The sequence below is a fragment of the Urtica dioica genome, chromosome 8 (assembly GCF_054948205.1).
Source record: "Urtica dioica subsp. dioica isolate 48M chromosome 8, U.dioica_male_clone48M_v1_H2, whole genome shotgun sequence".
Lineage (NCBI taxonomy): Eukaryota > Viridiplantae > Streptophyta > Magnoliopsida > Rosales > Urticaceae > Urtica > Urtica dioica.
This window is the reverse complement of record NC_142763.1, coordinates 32,654,992-32,675,258: the sequence shown is the minus strand read 5'-3', so window position 1 is coordinate 32,675,258 and position 20,267 is coordinate 32,654,992. Positions and strand designations below refer to the sequence as shown.

Here is a 20,267-nt window from a genome sequence, read left to right as displayed (position 1 = left end):
TGCCCCCATGCAGGATCGAACTACAGACCTTCAGTTTACAAGACTGACGCTCTACCACTGAGCTATAGGGGCTTCTACTGGTCGCCTAATTCTCGTATTAATTATTTTATTTACGTGAATTAGACACATTTGTTGAATGTAATTCTAATTGGAAATATGGAATGGTATTCAAAATCAAACGCAAACAAGGTTTTATTTATTTATTTTTTTTTTTTTGTTTGTGAGTCCTGCAATCTTTGAAAAACAAATTCCCAATCACAGCAAGATTACACTTAATTTCCTTCCAGCTTAATCTCTTTCTCAAACACAAGGCAAGGCAATGCTATTGTGGTAGGATCTAACATAGTTTAGGGAAGCACGATTGGACCCATTTATATTTAAGTGCGATGATGAAAATTAGTACGCTTGTACAATCAATAAACTTGATTCGCGATTACAGAAGTGAACCAATTCCTCCGGTAAAATAACATATTAAATAACTTTTCTCGTTAACTTGAATGGCGAATTCTAAGAATTTTTTCAACTTAAAATGCAAAAATTTGATGTGTCATTTTTGTACGAGTATCTTACCTCTAATCTGTATCTATTTTATATGTTCTTAAAAAATATTTCGAGTATATTTTTTTTAATTATATTTTTCTTATGATTATAGTTTATACTTTTGTTACTTTTGTATTTTACCAATTTGCTCATTTTTTTTCTTCATATTGATCAAAATATGTAAAAAAAAAATGCATAAAATAAGAATTTATTTCTCTATTGCAAAGATAAAGATGAGAAAATTCAATCTCGAGATTCATTGTTCAATGAGTGATTGATCATTTTTTAGTAGTGTATCCATCAGACAATAATTCAAAGATAAAGATAAAGTAAATCCAATACAATGATAGGTGTTGGGGATAACAAATTCAAATTTAACCACTGAGACTCATTCCTCCAATTTTCATTGATAAGAAATTTTGTTATAAATACGATCTCTAATGCTTTTCACAATATTTTCTATCATTTCAAATTTCAAATACAGTATATATCTGACAACTAGTTATACTTTATAAGATATCACCCTTTGTAATGTCTACTGAGAAGTTTCGCAAGACCCTATTACCGGTAGGTATAATAATGTGGTACGAGACGTGGGATATTATCTAGGAAATATACTAAATATAATAAAATAGCTAAAAATGTGACTAATTTATTTCCATATAATATTAAAGGTCTAATATTACACACCCCTTCAAAAAAAAAAAAAAAAAAACACTTTGTCTTCAAGATGCATAAAAAAAAAAGCACTGGGTAACAATTTAAGAGGTGAACTCTATCCCTCGCTACACTATCTTACTATTAGAGAAAATAAATTAACTTAGTGAATGGCGACAAAGGAGGTTAGTACTTAGTGATGACTTAAAAAACTAATAAAAAATAACCTCCTCTCCTCAAAATACTAATAATGAATATTTATAGTAGACACACAATAAACTAAATAAAATTACTAGTTTACGCTCTTGATAAAAAAAATTAAGAATCCGACATATGTTACATAACCAAGATGTACAACAAGATGTGAAATTCCCTTCCGCTCAATAAACATATGTGCTAATGACGTCAATTTTACAAAGTAAAAATGACATCCGAGAACAAAAACGACAAGACAAGTTTATACATAAACATAAGCCCACAAGCAAAGTCTTCTGGTCAAACCTCTAGTCAACCTTGCCTCTTGCCTCCAACCTGATATTTGCCTTTAACCCGTGTATTGCCTTCAACCTGACGCTTGCTTTCAACCCGGGCCATGCGTTCAAACTAACGCTTGCCTTCAACCCGGATCTTGCCTTCAACTCAAGTTTCACCTTAAACCTGACTTTTGCCTTCAACCCAATTTGGCCACTAAACAAGATTTGCCTTCAACTCATTTTGGCCACCAAATGAGCTTTGCCTTCAACCCAATTTGGCCACTGAACAAGGTTTACCTTCAACCCAATTTGGCCACTGAACAAGGTTTGTCTTCAACTCATTTTGGTCCCCAAATGAGCTTTACCTTCAACTCATTTTCGTCAGCAAATGAGCACTAAATAGGGTTTGCCTTCAACTCATTTTGGCCACCAAATGAACTTTGCCTTTTTACTCATTTTGGCCATGAAATAAGCCTTGCCATCAACCCATTTTGGCCAAAAAATAAGCTTTGCATTCAAAGCATTTTGGCCACCAAACAAGTCTTTCCGCCAACTCCTTCCTTTGCCGCCAACTCCACCTAATGAATGCCTCCTTGTGCCGCCAACCCCATGGCTTGCCTCCAACCATCATGGCCTCCAACTGGGCACCATTCAGGAGAGCCTTTGCCGCTAACTTCACTTGCCACAAGAAAAAACTCGCCTCCAACCTCTATTGCCTTCAACTCATAACCAAGACAAGCATCAAGACTCTATAAATACCCCTGTCAACTGTCTCTCAAAGTAAGTTCTCTCAACTTATCAAAACTCTACACAATTGACACACAACTTTCTCTCCCTAAAAAATATAGAGACGAGCACGAATCGTTCACCAAGAATATAATAAAACACGGCTAATGTTGAGCGTCAGAGCACGCGCCGAGGAAAAACCATCCGCGTCCCTCTATATTCACGTTTTCTTGTGCTTAGGTGAAGGTGTGAGGATTTGAATGCTCGACGGGGAACACGAAGGAATTAAAGATCCAATAACAACTCCAAGATCTGAAGACTCGACGACTAACGCGAAGAACAAGATGATGTGAAGACTCAGAGAGAAGATCAACGGGTTGAAGGCAAGGTCTCGGAAGAGGTTTTAACGGCTGAAGGCAAGATCTCGGAAGAGGTTTCACGGGTTGAAGGTAAGGCTTTGAAGGGAGGTTCAAAGGATTGAAGACTCGAGGAGGCTATGGCTCAAGAGCTCTACAAAGAACATGACAAACGTGAAGAACAAAAAGAACGCAGAAGATCCAAAGCTCAAAGATTCGAAGACCCGAAGACTCGACGATCCGAAGACTCAAAGATCCGAAGAACACAAAGAACGCGAAGTCCCGAAGACTTGAACATTCGAAAGCTCGAAGACCCAAAGATTCAAGAACCCGAAGACATGAAGATCCAAAGACCATGAAAAACATGACGAGAACGACAAGTATGACGAACGCGAGAAGCAAAAAGGAGATTTATTGACGAGATAAAGACGACGTGACGAGAAAAACTTCACCACGTCTAACCTACGTGCAGTCATAAGATCCGGCCCTAAATCGAACCACAGACGGTTCTGAATGCTAATTCAAAATGCGATTAATAATATGCTTGAATAAAATTGATTCATTCGTTCTTAATACAAAGAAAAATACTTGCAAGTAATGTAAATGCACGTGATCACATCCCATATTTAATCCTTGGGTTGAATTTGTGGAACCAAGTATTTTGCTTCTTCACTGGGAGTTGGCCAATACTCTATTCCTCTGCGATTTGTTATCCACATGCACGCACCAGCTTTATCCTCGTTGGTGATCAGCTCAAAAGCCCCTAAAGATGACAATAATTTGTTAGGTGCTTTAAATTTTTTTTTTTTTTTTCTGCTTTTTAAAATAAATTGGCTAGTTTTCAAATATTTCAATTATAGTTGTTATTTATAGCCTTTTATGATGCTTAGAAACCCAAGTTTTGTCAATACAAATTTGTTATCGGTGAATCAACTTTAAAGCTTGTCAAAAGAAGATCTTTTTGCATATATTAAATATGAAAAATGATACCAAATAGGTATTTGAAATTAATTGATTAGAAATTTTTTTACATTTTATCAATTAATTATGTTGTCAAATTTTTTATTTTACATCACTTTGAAAAAGTTTAATCATAGGATAAAAAAGTTTATTGAAAGCTCATACTTTCACATTTTAATAAATTTTGTCTATTTAATTAATTTTTGGCAAATCTAAGCCCCTGTTTGGTTAACTTTTCTATTTTTGTTTTCTGTTTTCTGATTCTAAATTCTAGAAAACAGTTTTAGAAAAACTGTTTGGTTATAAATTCATAAAACAGATTTAGAATCATGTTTCTGTTTTCTTTGAAATTTGTTTAGAAAACAGAAAACAATGAAAAGTTGTTTTCTGTTTTATCTCTATACAATTGAATGAAAAACATAACCAAACAACATTTAAAATATTCTGAAACGTAATTCTAAATCTGTTTTTTAAATTTAAAAATTAGAATCAGAAAACAGAATTTAAAAACAGAAAACGAGTTTAGAAAACTAAACCAAACGGCCCCTAAGCTATTTTGTAAAAGCTTAAGTTTATTTGGCTATTAACACCTAAAAAAGTAAAATGGTAAAAGTTCATCAACATTAACTTCCAATTTTTAAAAAAATCAACATTAACTTAATAGCTAGTTTACAGGTGGAACTTCATATCAAGGGAAGCATAGTTTTTGGGGAAAAAAAAAAAAGGAAAGAAAAAAAAGTGGAAACCACACCTTCAATTAGTATTTCCATTGGAATATATCCACCCAGTGGATTGGTAACTTCTGGTCCCACCTTTAAACCCAGATCAGTCTCTATAAACTGCATAAAAAGAGTCATAGTTCATTGAGCCACGTTTTCTATAAATAACCATTTCTTCTAATTCACGATCGATTTGAGTTTAAATTGAGTACTTACTTCAGGGCACAGCGCGTTAATCCGAATCCCTTGATTTTTGAGATGAGCAAGTGCTCTGGTAAACAAAACAACACCCCCTAAAACACCATAAAAAAAAAAAACTTCATTATCCACAAAACTAATGAAGATTAGCATGTTAAGAACATAAAGTAATTAATCGCATAAAGTTGAAATCTAACCTTTAGAACATTGGTATATTGGGTCCAACTCCATTGGATAAAGACCCGCTGCAGATGCCAAATTGACGATCGTGCCAGGCTTCTTTGCTTCTCGCATTATTTTGATCTGTTCATATATAAAACACTTAAAACAACTTCTAACAAGAAGCCATGCCTTAATTGACAATCCAATAACTAATAGAATACAAGAGAAATTCCTACTTAAAACTGGAGATTCACAACGAACCAAATCCAAAGCAACATTACCGCGATTTGAGTACATTCAACAACTGCAACAACATTGACATCAAGAGTGCGTCTCCAAGTAGAACTACCATCACTCTCGTCTTCGTCAAACGGCACAAAAGTATAAATTCCTGCGTTGTTAATACAGATATCTAATCCGCCGTATGTCGCCACGTGTGTCTCGAACGCAGAATGTAATTCCTCTGCCCCCAAAACAAAAACACAAAACGAAAATGAAAGTTAACGTGATGCCTTGCCAAACAGAGTTTCATTTCATAACAATAATTATAACACGAATGTTCACTCGCTTGAGTTTGTGACGTCGCATTTGAGGAACAAAGCGGACGGGAAGCCCAAACCAGAGTGGAACTTGGAATTCTCTTTCTGAGCAAGACTCGCTACTTCGTTGCCTTTGTCTTCTGCGAAATCAACCACCGTCACGAATATTCCTTTGCCTGCCAGAGCCAAACACAGAGCTTTTCCTGCAAGCAAGCACCGAATTTCACAATCACCAATCCTATCCGGATAAGAGAGAGAGAGAGAGAGAGAGAGAGAGAGAGAGAGAGAGAGAGAGAACCGTACCGATTCCAGAAGCTCCGCCGGTGACGAAAGCTGACATTCCTGGTGTGAGCTTCATGATTTTCCGATTGCGAAGGAAAAATCTTCTGTGATTGTCTTTGAGTTTCGCGGTAAGATCAAGATGAACAAATAAGATAGTTTGGGAAAATGCTTATGTGATTGTCTTTGTCTTTGACTTTCGCGATAAGGACACTGACAATGACAGACTGGCTCTTTATAGTTTATAGTGTATTATAAGCTGCGTGTTTATCATGCCTTATCATCTTGAATTAGACAAAGCAAAACAATTTTCCGTAATTAAAAAAAAAAAAGCAAAGCAATTATTGTATAATAAACAATGAAATACAAATCATTTCCAGATACATAACCAGATTAAAAAATTCTATTTCTGAAGGCTGGTACGTTGACCCCTCTGGTTCTAACGTGAGTTCATCTCTGCAGTACACGATTCACGGAAGGATTTGATAGATAAACAATGAAATACAAATAATTTCCAGATACATAACCAGATTAAAAAATGGGAGCCCGAGCTAAATAACAAAGTCAAACGTTGTAATTGTCAAAATAGTCAAGTTTTGGTTTATTTTTAATGTGTAGCCAATATACCACATTAACGGTTAATAAATACAAATTTGCCCTTCATTTAAATAATATCAAATCAAATTCCAGCGTCCAAAACAAGAAAGAAATAAAATTTGAATCAATGAATGGCAACTAAAAAAATCCACCGTGATAAATGCGTATCTAACAAATCCGGCGTGATAAATGCCAAGCAAGACGCAATCAAACCTACACCGCACGAGAAAAAATTCAAAAACAAAGTCAAACAAAAAAAATTTGAAGCGAGACCGGCGATTGAAATTAACAGATATTAACAGAAATTAACAGGGTTGAAAACAGGAACTAACAGAAATTAACAAGAATTAACAGAAATTAACATCATTGAAAACAAGATCTTTAACAGGATTGAAAACAAGAATTAACAGAAATTAACAAGAATTAACAGAAATTAACAAGAATTAACACCAGATCGTCAACACCAATTAACAAGAATTACCAGAAATTAACATGATTGAAAACAAGATCTTTAATTCCTGTACAAATATCAAACATAAAAACAGATAACAAAAACCTATAAATCGTTCAATACCTGATTCAATACCTTGGGGTTTGGTGCTTCCATGACACGAGTGATGGTCATTAGTGAAGGCGACCTCTCGGCCGTGAACACCTGGGTGGACGACGGCGCGGCACCGGTGGCGTCGACGGCCACTGCGGGGGCAGGGGGAATGCGCTCTCCGGAGATCAAGATAAGTCTTCCCTTCTCATCGAGGTTGTGGGCTCAGGCGATGCTCCTCCGGGCGACTGGGCCTCACCCGGCGTGGCCGGCGGCGCGGCCGACCAGGCTCTGCAGGCAGCCGAGCCCGCCCAAGGCGTTGGCGCGCAGGATCGCCGAGGAGGGAGCCCCCAACCAGGATAGGCCCAGCGCTGGGACGGCTGGGACGCCGGCGAGCGAGGCCGGTGCTGCGCACGAGACGGGGCGCGCTATCGCGCACGGGACTGAGCGTTTGGCTGGGCGTGAGGGAAAAGTCTCTTCAAATCTGAACGTGTATATTTTCTATGATTAAACGTGGAAATTCAGTTAAACAAACATTAAAAGTGGATCATTGGTTGACTTTTTCATTTTGATTCTTTCAGTTTATATAAAACCAACGTCAAAAAAAGAATAAGGGCAGTTTAGGTAGAAAAAACACGTCTGATTTGCCAGCTCACCCATATTGGCTATTCTGCAAAAGTTTCTCAAAGGTTGGCTATTTTGCAATCTAAACGTTTGGACATGGCTAGTTCGTCTAATTTTTCTTAAAAAAATTATATTTCTGTAGGCTGGCACGTTGATCCCTCTGGTTCCAACGTGAGTTCATCTATGTACTACACGATTCACGGAAGGATTTGATAGAGAAACAATCTAGAGAGAGAAATGAATGAAGACGGGTTTTGGAACGATTTTCTTCATTACATTACTCTGTGTTATTGAGCATAGTTTATATGAATTACAATCTTCAGATCTAACTTGTAACTAACTTCTAAGTCTAGTTACATTAACTCTTAACTACCTAACTCTAGTGTAGTTTATTCTAACTGACGCTTGCTTCTGATGCATTTAAGCTGATCGTTTATGTGAGTACCTTCCTGCGCACGCTAGCATCCATTTCCATTGCTGCTCACACTCACGCCAGCCTACCTGTCCTATATGATGCTGATGTGGCAATCTCAGTGACCTTGAGTCCCCCCCCCCCCCCCTCTTCTTCAAGTTCATGGTACTCAAGCTGAGGACCTTGAGCTTGGATGTCATGAGACCGAACGCCAAGCTTGAAACAGGCTTGGTGAGTATATCAGCAATTTGATCAACGCCTGAACATGCCGAACCTTGATAGACTTGTTCTGAACTCTTTCTCTGACAAAGTAAAGATCAAGCTCAATGTGCTTTGTCCTCGCATGAAGCACATGATTAGCAGCCAAGAGTACTGCACTAATATTATCAGACCAAAGAACTGGAGGTTGAGGAGAACTGATATGAAGCTCCATCACTAAGTGTTGTGTCCAAGTAACTTCAGCCACAAGCGATGCTAGACTTCTATATTCAGCTTCAGCAGAAGACCTAGAGACTATGTGTTGCTTCTTTGATTGCCAAGAGATGGGGTTGTTACCCAAGAAAAGAACATGACCTGAGGTGGATCTTCTATTAATGGCATCAGACCCCCAATCTACATCACTAAAGCTACTCAAAGTGAGAGCTTTAGATGGATCAGAATGGCGAGTTAAGTGAAGACCATGATCCACTGTGCCAGCCAAGTATCCGAGGATCCTTTTTACGGCCTTCCAGTGATCCTAGTGGTTGCTGCATGAATTGGCATACACGATTGACACTATAAGCCAGGTCTAGTAATGGTGACATATTGCAGGGCTGTAATTGTGCTTTTGTAGAAGTGAACATCCTCAACTGGATTGCTGCCATAGTCCAGGAATTTATGACCAAAAGTCAAAGGAGCTGAGCATGACCTTGACTGATGCATTTTAGTCTTTATCAGTAGATCCTTGATGTATTTAGCTTGGCTCAGAAACAATCCCTCTTCATTTTTCTGAACTTTGACCCCCAAGAAGTAGTTGATCTCACACAAATCTTTAAGTGAGAACTGCTTGTTTAGTCTTAGGATCAGATCTTGAGTTGCACTCTCATTGTCCCTGTGATCAAGATGTCATCCACATAGACCAAGATGAAGATCTGAAAGGTTGGTGTATGAAGCATAAATATTGAATGATCTGTCTTTGCACTCCTAAATCGTTGACTAATGAGAGCAGTATGCAGTTTGTCCAACCAAGCTCTAGGTGCTTGCTTTAACCCATATATAGATTTGATCAACCTACACACAGCTGATGGATGATTGTTACCTTCAAAACCAAAAGGCTGAGTCATGTAAACCTCCTCCTTTAAGTCCCAATTGAGAAAAGCATTATTCACATCTAATTGGTGAATTTTCCAATTACTGTTGATGGCTATAGACAAGAGGATCCGGATAGTGGGAGGTATTGCAACATGACTGAAGGTTTCTGAAAAATCAAAGCCTGCCACTTGATGAAAACCTTGAGTTACTAGTCTGGCATTGTGCTTGTAGATAGAACCATCTGGATTCTCTTTAAGTTTGAACACCCATTTACAGCCTATTGGCTTCCTGTCAGGTGGCAAGTCCACTAATCTCCAAGTATTATTCCTTAGTAAAGGCAGATAATCATTGGTTATAGCCTGCTTCCATTATTCATGTAGAAGACCCTCCTTTGCTGTTGCAGGTTCTCTAGTAAGCAGATATGCCTTTGGTCTGTGTATCCCATTCTTGGACCTTGTGACCATTGAGTGATTGTTTTGGCTTGCTGAACCAACATGATCACCTGATACTTGGAGTGGAGTCTGAGCAACTGTAACAAGAGCTCTTGAGTCATCTGGAACCTGACCTTGATCATGAACATGCTCATATAGAACTGGTGAGGTAGGGTTAGCATAAACATTAGATTGATCAGCCAATTCAGTCTCAGTTACAGGCATGGATACAAGAGATGTAGGCTCTGGGTTACATGAAGAGCATTGACAATTGGGTGATGAGGTATGACACATAAGGGAATTGAGGGTTGAGACTGAGTCTGAGGCTTGAGAGGAATAAGATCAGACTTAGCATAAGGAAACTGAGTTTCATCAAAGATCACATTTCTAGCAATGAAAATTCTTCCTATTTTGGACATACACTTGTAACCTTGGTGACATAGACTATACCCTAGAAAGGTACATGGTTTTGACTTGAAATCAAACTTGTGTTTGTTGTAGGGTCTTAGATCAGGATAACATAGACACCCAAAGGTTTTGAGACTAGTGAAAACATGATTTTTCTTGAAATACTTGCAGAGGAATTTTGTGATCAAGGACATAAGTTGGTAGTCTATTGATTATTAAAACAGTAGTTCTTACAGCTTCATCCCGGAATTTGAAAGGTAAAGAAGCATGAACAAGTAGAGATAATGCTGTCTCTACTATGTGTCTATGCTTTCTCTCAGCAAGACCATTTTGCTCATGAACATGATGACATGAAATATGATGAACTATACCAGACTCATCAAGAAAAGAAGTGAAAGCTTTGAATTCACCACCTCCATTAAATTGAATGGCTTTGATTTTGACACCTAGCTGTAGCTCTACTTGAGTTTTGAAATGTTTGAAGGAGTTTAGAGCTTCAGATTTTGCTTTTAAGATATATACCCATGTGTACCTAGAAAAATTGTCTACAAAATGGATATAATAATTGTAACCATAGGTAGAAACAGTTGGTGAAGGTCCCCATATGTCAGTGTGTATCATTTCAAGTGGCTTGGTAAAGACAGTTTGTGATTTTGAGAAAGGAAATTTATGAAATTGACCAAGAAAACAAGATGAGCGCACATAATTTGGCATTTTATTGATATGTTTTACATTACAGGATTGTAAAACAGACTTGAGTACATTTATGAGCAATGACCTAGTCTTTTGTGCCAGATTTTAAAAGAAGGTGTTGAAGATGCTACATGACTGTTGCGAAAATTCTCGCACGCGCAAGTGCACGTGGTCGCAATAGTAATAAATTGTAAGAACGAGTCAATCCCACAAGGATTAGATAAATAAGAAATCCGATGATCACAAGCTAATATAGAACTAAAGATAGTTGATGGAATTGTTGTCACAAAAATTCATTAACAAGTCAAAAAATTAAACAATTAGATAACACGAAATTTCTAATGGATGAAGGGAAGGACTATGGTTCACGAGTTCACGATACGATTTGGATTCGCTGAAATAAGAAAAAAAAAACAAGCTATTGAGGTTCACACATTTTACTACTCATACTCACTTTAATAGTATTGATAAATCTCTCTCGAGCATCTAACAACCTAAACTGATATCGGAATTTAATCTCTCGATTTCAACTCCTAACAAGCACGGCAAACATTAAAATCTAGAGTATTCACACGAGTCTAAAAAGCCTAGCTATGTCTAGCCTAGTAATGTATTCTAGTAACCTAAAACAAAAGCACAACAACCTAATATTTCTCAAGCATTAGAATCGAACATAAATCAAGCATGAGTTCATGACATTCATACTAGCATTAAGCATGGTTTTGGACTAAGTAAAAGTGATGAGAATAACAACAAGTTAGTAATTCTAATGAGGTGGACCCTACATCGTTATGAACCCGCTACACCATAGCCCTATATGAGATTAGTTCATGTTGATACCAATAACAATAATTGTACACAAAGATGAACACAAGAACAATAGAGCAAAAGACATCATAAACATATGGAAAACTTGAATTAAAAAGAGTAAGAGATAGAGAATAGAACACTGATTAAGATTTTAGCAATGGTAGAACTCAGGAACTCAATCCTTGTCTTCAAAATTGAGCCACAAAGTATGAACAAACTCTGGAAAAACTTAGGAGAAGAAGAAAAATAGAAAAATGAAAAGTTGTTTTTTTTTATAGATTCCAAAATGTCTCAAGCCTTGCATGCCTTAGTCTGAAAGTATTTGTCTTTTTAAGGTTGAAGAGGCTTATTTTCGGAGCAATGTGGGCCTTTCAATCGCATCCAATGGCTGAAAATCGCTTTAAAAATTGATGAGAACGAAGTCTGACACGAGGACCGCCCGCCGGCGTACGCTTCACCTTGTGCGCCGCGGGGTCCTGTTTTTGCTTCTGCGCGTAAGACTCTGTATTTTTAAGGTGCAGATTTTCCACTCCGTACGACGCGCGGAGTTGGAAAATTTGCTTCCTTCGCTTCTTTTCTTGGTTTTTGCTCCGTTTTGACTCCGATTAGCTTATTTTTCCATGGTGAGACTCCGAACACTAGTAAAACCCACATAGACCTGAAAATCCATCAAAACACTCTAAAAACAATTAAAATCCTCGAGGACTCGTTGGTTTTAGGCTCGGAAAATAGGAGTTTTACGTGTGATTAACGCATCTATTAATGACAGGAAACAACAAAGAATTTAGGTTGGTTGAACACACTTGGACTTCTATAGATGGCTCTACTTGGACTTGATTTTCAGTTACCTAGCTTGGCTTGAGGTTTAGTTGTGTAGAGTTAAAAACATAGAGGCCTCCTTTGATTTCACCGTTCATGAGTGTAGCTTTGCTGGTGATGTCATTCACAAAACACAAATTAGGACCAAATTAAAAAATAACATTGTTATCACCAGCAAATTTGGAAACACTGAGTAAATTCTTGGTGATTTGTGGGACATGTAGCAGTTGCTTAAGATGTAAGGTTCTAGATGGCAAGTAATGAGAATGAAATTTAGATTGACCAACATAATGAATATTTAAACCTTTACCATCTCACATGTGAACTTGTTCTCCTCCATGATACTTTGACTTGCTGTTGAGATTTCCACCATCAGATGTTATATGGTTAGTTGCTCCTGATTCTGGAAACCACTCTGAATCATCTGAAGTTGGAAACCAATTAGATTCTTGGACATTCTGAGCAGAGACATTCATGGAGTAGAGATTGGACTCATCAAAGAATCCATTTCCTGAGTGACTTGTAGAGGCATCAGACTGAACAAACTGATCCGGATAGGTTTGCATTTGAGCTACATTGCCTTGAATCATGTTATTGTTGTTGTTGAAGCTGTATAGGTCCTAAGAAGGATTGGTCAAATTGATAGAAGCATTGCATCACCAAATGTCCAGTTTTGCCACACAACTGACATTGGATTCGATTTTGCCAGGATCCTCGACCAGAATTGAAGCCATGACGACCTATTCCTCTTTGTTGTGAGCCTTGAGCTCCTCCTCCTCTATAACTTTGACTTCCTCGATCGCCATAGCCACTCTGATTAGGCAATCTCAACTGCGGAGAATAAGGATCGTATGAAGCTTAACCTTGATTGTTGTTGAAGAAAGGTCTCTTGGTTTGTGATCCATATCTTGTATAGTTTGCCATTGCATTTGACAAACCTTCAGTCTCAGATTGCTTCTTCTCCAACATAGCTTCATGAGATAACAGTAGTGCCTCTAGATCATTCATAGGTTCAACTCTGAGATTGATCAAGGTTACAAATGTCTCATATTCACTTGAAAGACCTTCTAGAATCACATCACTGTGTTCTTTGGAGTATGTCTTGTGACCTACAAGAGCTAGTAAATCAATGCAGTTTCGAATCTTCAACAAGTACTCATTGATAGAGTTATCTTGTTTCCTTGTGTTCCTCAATGTAGTTCTATATTGAGAGACCTTAGCTCTGACTTGAGAGCTATAGAACTCACTCCGATTCTTCCACAATTGTGCAGTTGACTCACAAGTTGATCATACGAGAGACAAAGGTTATCACTAATCGATGCAATGAGCCATGAAAGAATCAACTTATCTTGCTGATCCCAATCCAAATATTCTGGATTGATCAGATCTGCTTTTTCAGCATCATCGGTGACGAATTTTGCCGGAGTTCTGTAGGAAGTGGACATATAATTTTGAAGACGATGACCTATTATCGCGAGCTTGACTTGTCTCCGCCATGAAATGAAATTCAGTTGATCGAGCTTTGACGCGATTGGATGATTGAAGACGATCGGAGTGAAGAGATGATTACCCTGATCGGATTCAGAGGTCATTCCTGAATCGATCCGCTCTGATACCATGATAGAGAAACAATCTAGAGAGAGAAATGAATGAAGACGGGTTTTGGAACGATTTTCTTCATTACATTACTCTGTGTTAATGAACAAAGTTTATATGAATTACAATCTTTAAATCTAACTTGTAACTAACTTTTAACTCTAGTTACATAACTCTAACTACCTAACTCTAGTGTAGTTTATTCTAACTGACGCTTGCTTCTGATGCACGTAAGCTGATCGTCTCGAGTCTAACGCTATAAAGCGATAAACGACTCACGAGTGAGATCGAGCTTTGAAAAATCTTTTTCTGAATTCTCTAACTTTCCGGCTTCAAGTACCTTCCTGCGCACGCTAGCATCCATTTCTATTGCTGCACACACTCATGCCAGCCTAGCTGTCCTGAGTGATGCTGATGTGGCGTTGGTGAGGCAATCTCAGTGACCTTGAGTCAATCTCCTAATAGGATTCATTTTTTTGCTCTAGAAATGTACACTACAAGAAAAGACCCACGTGGAGACCACGTCCCAATTAAAAATTAAACTTTTTAAATATATATTTATGTATCTGAAATCTGAATCACAAGTTAATATGTATTTAAGTTTAAGAATTCTTATTTTAAAAAATAAAGGCAAATTTGAGAGATAGAAAGAGAGAGAGAGAGAGAGAGAGAGAGAGAGAGAGGGAGAGAGAGAGAGAAGTATCGTATACACATTAAACAGAGAATTGTCTGGCTAGATATTTTATTTTAAAAAATAAATGCAAATTTGAGAGAGAGAGAGAGCGAGAGAGAGGGAGAGAGAGATAGAGAGAGAGAGATAGAAGTATCGTATACACACTACACTGACTGAAGATGGTGGCTAGATATTTTATTTTAATTTTCATTATGAGAAATACCCAAATGGAACAACTTTCCATACATCAACAAAATCATACACAATTAAACCATAAAATTCCAACGTCTAGAATCAAAACAAGCAAACAAAACGTCCATCACAAGTAATTTACAAAACCCAGAACAAGATAGCAAACGCTATGGGATTGTTTCTGAGCCATCTCCTTAATATTGCTTGTTCCATAATACCCATATACGTCTAGAAACAAAACTAATGTGCCCAAGCAAACATAGAGTGTATCACAAGTAATTCAGAATCCCAAAGTAAAACTGCAAAATAAGCTATAGGAAATAAATCCATGACCGTGAGGCATCCATTCGCCAGCAGTGCTTGAACTCGAGCAACAAGTATCGCATCCACTAAGAAGATACGCTCCACAATAACCGTTTCCGAAACAAGCTCATTCTCAGATCGCAGTGCGAGTCTGAATGCATTCACGGCATGTCGATAAAAAAGTGAGTTCTTCTTAGCATACTTCTTCAACGCAATCCCTTTTTCCGAGCGAGCTCGACCTCATCATCGTATCTCAAAAGGCCTTCAAAATTAGAGCAATCATAATCGCCAAACCTTGCGCTTCTTTCACACGCCTTGTCTATTCTTCGCTCAGACCTTCCAAACTGTACAACGCCGATAACATATGGTACTTCCATGGATTCTCCATGATACTCCCTGCGACCTCATTGAGCACCACATCATCGTACCCTCCAATCCTCTTGATCTCACTCCACCAATTTCCAGTTTCCACTAATCTTATGATCAAATAGGCTGACGTGATGACAGCCTGTCCAGTCGGGCCCCCTTTAGCCCTCTCCAGAAATACACACGAGATATATTTACTCGCCTTTTCATTCCTCAGCACCAGCATTGGTCTCTTGACTTCGATCCATTGCAGAGCGTGGCCGTATAGAGCAACGGGAGGTAGGTAATCGAGAATTTCACCGAGCCCCGACGATCTCGTGAACTTGATTGCTATCGCAATGAATTCAACCGAGTTACTAATCAAGTAGGCAGAGCCGTATGTGCGGAAACAGAACTCCGACAATAAAGGAACAAAAGAACAAATCTTTCGTGCACGGTCTATATGCTTCACAATCTCTTCAGTGTCTGCCTCAAAGACTTCTAAGGCATCTCTCAGCGCGTCGACCCTTACGGTGTACTCTTGGTTATCGAACCACCCCGCTTTAAAAGCCACTATCCTCAGAGTCGCCCATTTGACAACGCTATCTTTGCTTTTGGCCATGTACTATCTCTTTGCGAGAGTGTATACACTTGCTAGTGCATGAATCGGCTGGGTGTAACGTTTCAGGTCAGCACAAACATCCTCGAGAGGAAAGATTTCGATAACCCAGTAATAGACTATAGTCTACCACGTCAGCAGACACGTCACCAGCGCCAGCCAATGATGGAGTCACGTGACACGTTGGTGAAGCAGTTAGTTTGTTAGGCAAGTTAGTTAGACTAGTCTGTTAGCTATAGCTATATCGATTTGTATTTATATACCAATGTACAATTCAATTGAATCTAATGAGAATCTGAGAGAAGTGATTTACTCTCTCAATCCAAACAGAATTTCTCGTTCTCTTTATCTCTCAAAGTTTATCTTGGTATCAGAGCGACAACAATGGCGAATGACGGATCTTCACATCGACGCAGATCAACACCGATCTAAGGCCGGAGATAGTGAACAACTCTCGATTCACCACCACGCTGAACACAGCCGTTTCCATCAAGCTTGATCGAGAAAACTACTCGATCTGGAGAACTCAGGTTCTTCCGGCGATCATTGGCCACAACCTACAAGATTTCATCTACGAAAACAGAGTTCCGCCGCCGCAATTCAATGAAGTCATCGACGAACAAAGTATGAAGACCTCGATCTCGAATCCAGAGTACGCTCACTGGTTGCGCGAAGATCAGCTTCTTCTCAGTTGGCTTCTCTCTTCTCTCTCCACCACGATCCTTCGTTCCGTCACTCGGATTCGAACCTCTCATGAACTTTAGAAGGCATTGGAAGCTCGCTTTGTCGTAAAGTCCAAAGCAAGAATCATGCCTCTCAAGCTTCAACTACAAACCACAAAGAAAGGTTCTCACTATATATTTGATTTCTTTGCTAAAATATAGAGCATCGCCGATTCTCTCTTCTTTGCCGGCAGTGAAATTACAAAGGATGAGTTGATCATGGCTATTATGAGGGGATTCCCGTCTGAATATGATATTCTTGTGGAAATGGTGAACAACAAACTTCAAGGCTATGAATTGACCGGCTCGGAAATCTCAATTCAAGAAGTCTTGGCCATGGCTCTTTCTCAGGAGTCAAGAATCGAACACCGGGCGTGTAGTGTTGATAATCATGTCCACGCAGCCATTGTGAAACATGTTGAAGCCCGAGGATATGGAAAAGGTGATGGTGGCCCAGGAAAGCCATGGGAAAGGAGACACGACCTGAAAACAAGGAGGTCCGGCCCTTTTCCAATCTTTTAGTTGCAGCTTGCACAGTCTCGACCACTCTTGAGGATGAACCTTTTGCCTACGACAACGCCATGATTTATGATAGATAGAAAACAAAATTGATGATTGAGAGAGAGAGAAAGCCTCTTCTCTTCTCGAGTGTAAAGTGTTGTTTGTTTATTTCTCTGAATGAATCTGTACATCAACAGGTATTCAATACATATACATCTCATCTATAGCTAACTTTCCATAACTGCCTAACAACCTGTCAATCATTGGTGACTCAGCCTTGACTAATGAGCTGAGTCATCCTTACACGCTAAGTTATTTGCTGAGTCATCAGTTACTCTATTATCCCCCCTCAAGCTGGACAGCGCGGAGGTGACGTGGAGCTTGTGTTTTAACTTGAGAAAGCGAGCAACTGTCAGTGACTTAGTGAACAAGTCAGTTGTTTGATCTTCAGTAGGAACATAGCAAATCTCAAGCTTTTGGTGAAGAACCATGTCGCGGATGAAGTGAAGATCAATTTCCACATGCTTGGTTCTGGCATGAAACACCGGATTTGCTGCTAGAGCTGCTGCACCAAGATTTTCACACCAGATGATGAGAGCCCTAGGAAGATCAACCTGGAAATCTGAAAGCAGTGATCGAATCCATAGTATCTCAGCAGCAGTGTGAGCTAGAAACCTGTACTCAGCTTCGGTGCTCGATCGCGCCACTACCGCTTGCTTGCGTGAGCTCCAAGAAACTAAACAACCAGCTAGGTAAATGCAATAAGCGCTAGTGGATCATCTGTCATCAATAATGCTGGCCCAATCTGAGTCAGAGAAGCTAGTAATACACAGTTGGGAAGATGGCCTGAATGGGAGCCCTTCAGAGATTGTGCCCTTTAGGTACCTTAGGACCCTCTTGCACGTAAGCCAATGAGTGGTAGTAAAATCTTGAAGAAACTGACTCAGTTTGTTGACAATGAAACTGATGTCAAGTCTTGTGATTGTCACGTATTGAAGAGCTCCGATAGTGTTGCAATAGAGAAAGAGATTCTCTATAGTTTCACCACTATTTTTCGAGAGGACCAAACTCGGGGACGCAGGGCTGGAACATGGTTTGACCCCTGTCATATTTAGCTTAGCAAGCAAGTCAGCAATATACTTGCTCTGTGATAGGTACAGACCAGAAGAGTCTCGGAGTGCTTGGACCCCTAGAAAATAGTGAAGTGACCCGAGTTGTTTCAAGGCAAACTTGGAGTGTAGATCAGATACTAGCCTTTGTATGACCTCTTCACTGTTTCTTGTGACTAAGATATCGTCCACGTATACAAGTAGCAAAATATACGTGGTCTTAGTTGAGTAGACAAAGTGTGACGTATCAGCTTTAGAACTCATAAAGCCCCATTCGATCAGAGCACTGCTGAGGCACTCAAACCAAGCTCGTGGCGCTTGTTTGAGTCCATAGAGTGCTCGATGTAGCTTGCAGATGTGTGAAGGGCGAGCTTTGTCAGTGAATCCATCAGGTTGACTCATGTACACCTCATCAGTTAGTATGCCATTTAGGAAAGCGTTGTTGACATCCAACTGCTTGATGTCCCAGCCATGGTACACGGCTAAGGTGATGAAAATTCTGATCGTGCACGCCTTAACAACCGGACTGAAGGTCTCTGAAAAGTCAACTCTCGATAGCTTTTTGCCACCAAGCGTGCCTTGTAACGTTGTACCGAGCCATTTGAGTTGTACTTCACTTTGTTGACCCACTTGTTCCCAATCACATTCTGACCAGTGTAGGGGATAAGAGACCAGGTTTGATTTTGGGCTAGTGGATCGAGCTCAAGGTGCATGGCTTTGGTCCACAATGGATCTTTGAGGGCATGAGTGACTGTTGGGGGTTCTGATGGACCAAACAATACTAAAATAGGGTGATTTCTGGCGAAGTGAGCTTTTGGTTTAAAAATTCTTGATTTTGATCTAGTTTGCATGTTGTGAGTTGGAATATGTGTGAGAGGTACATTTTGGTTGGGAGATGAGTCTGAGGGTGTTTGAAATAAGGGTTCAGCTGGTTGTGGCGTAGCCTGTGATAGGTCTGAGGGTGTTTGAGGTAAGGGTCCAGCTGGTTGTGGTATTGCTTGTGATGAGGACTGACTATGTGTTGGTGAATCGAGCGCGTATCAGACACGGACAATCGCTCTGATACGCCTCGTTGGAGATTATTCCACCATATAACCATATTAATGCGGAAAAATAATTAATTACGCTGATCATAAGCTAATTAAATTATGGTTATAATTAACAAGATCTAGTTATGTTTAATTAATTTAATTCACGAGAGCATATTTATCAAGCAACCGATTTGAGCGAAAAACGAATACTTACATTGATTTTCGGTTCAGCTACAGAACGCTCCTAAACCAATCACGTACTCCTTGCGTCGTCTTGATGAAGGACTCGAGGATGACACCTTAGTCTTCCGAAACGTAATCTCCGAGACGAATAAGAAAGATGAGTGGGCACAGTCTTTATCTCACTAGATCACGAAACTAGGTGTTTCGAGATCTCGCTCTTATTTTACTAAGAATGGAAACGAATTTCCGAGGGGAGAGAGAGAAAATTTCGCACGGCCAAGGGAGAGCCACGAAATTATTAGGTCAAAATCCTTAATTTTTGCCTTCTCATGAACCCCTATTTATAGTAGTAAAATGAGATATTCATGGAATCTTCCAGAATATATTATTTCCTTTTATTGTGTTCACACTAGCGGATTTAATCTAGACCATTGGATCTCAACAAGTGAATCCTACTTTTTCTCTCATCCATCAGATCAATATCTATGGGATATTATTCTCTATTTAAATAGAGAATATTTTATTTAGTGAGATAATAAATGAGAATATATTATTTCCCTTTAAATATATTCTCCTAAATACTTTCCTTTAAATAAGGAGAGAATATAGGACAATATCTTATATTATTCTCTCTCCTTTATTTAAACAACTAAAGAGAAAATATTTTCGAACTTGATGGCACACGGCCAAGGAGATTTGCGCAAACCCTAGTGCCAAAAAACCAAATTCGACTTTTCCATGTGTGCAAGGCCCAATTGC

At 39.0% G+C, this 20,267-nt stretch overlaps 1 protein-coding gene and 1 non-coding gene across 2 annotated transcripts; both read right to left on the bottom strand.

Annotated features, from left to right (window-relative positions):
* TRNAT-UGU (transfer RNA threonine (anticodon UGU)) lies at nucleotides 1-72 on the bottom strand. The gene has a single exon. It is a non-coding gene; the product is annotated as a tRNA-Thr (tRNA).
* A 3,077-nt stretch (nucleotides 73-3,149) lies between these two features.
* Nucleotides 3,150-5,834, bottom strand: LOC149389292 (uncharacterized). Its single transcript, XM_089621529.1, has 7 exons — nucleotides 5,634-5,834; nucleotides 5,360-5,533; nucleotides 5,073-5,254; nucleotides 4,827-4,932; nucleotides 4,648-4,724; nucleotides 4,464-4,551; nucleotides 3,150-3,515 (listed from the first exon to the last, which is right to left on the bottom strand). The coding sequence occupies exons 1-7, from the start codon at nucleotides 5,686-5,688 to the stop codon at nucleotides 3,379-3,381; spliced, it is 819 nt and encodes a 272-aa protein (XP_089477655.1). The 5' UTR covers nucleotides 5,689-5,834; the 3' UTR covers nucleotides 3,150-3,378.
* Nucleotides 5,835-20,267: the final 14,433 nt, after the last annotated feature.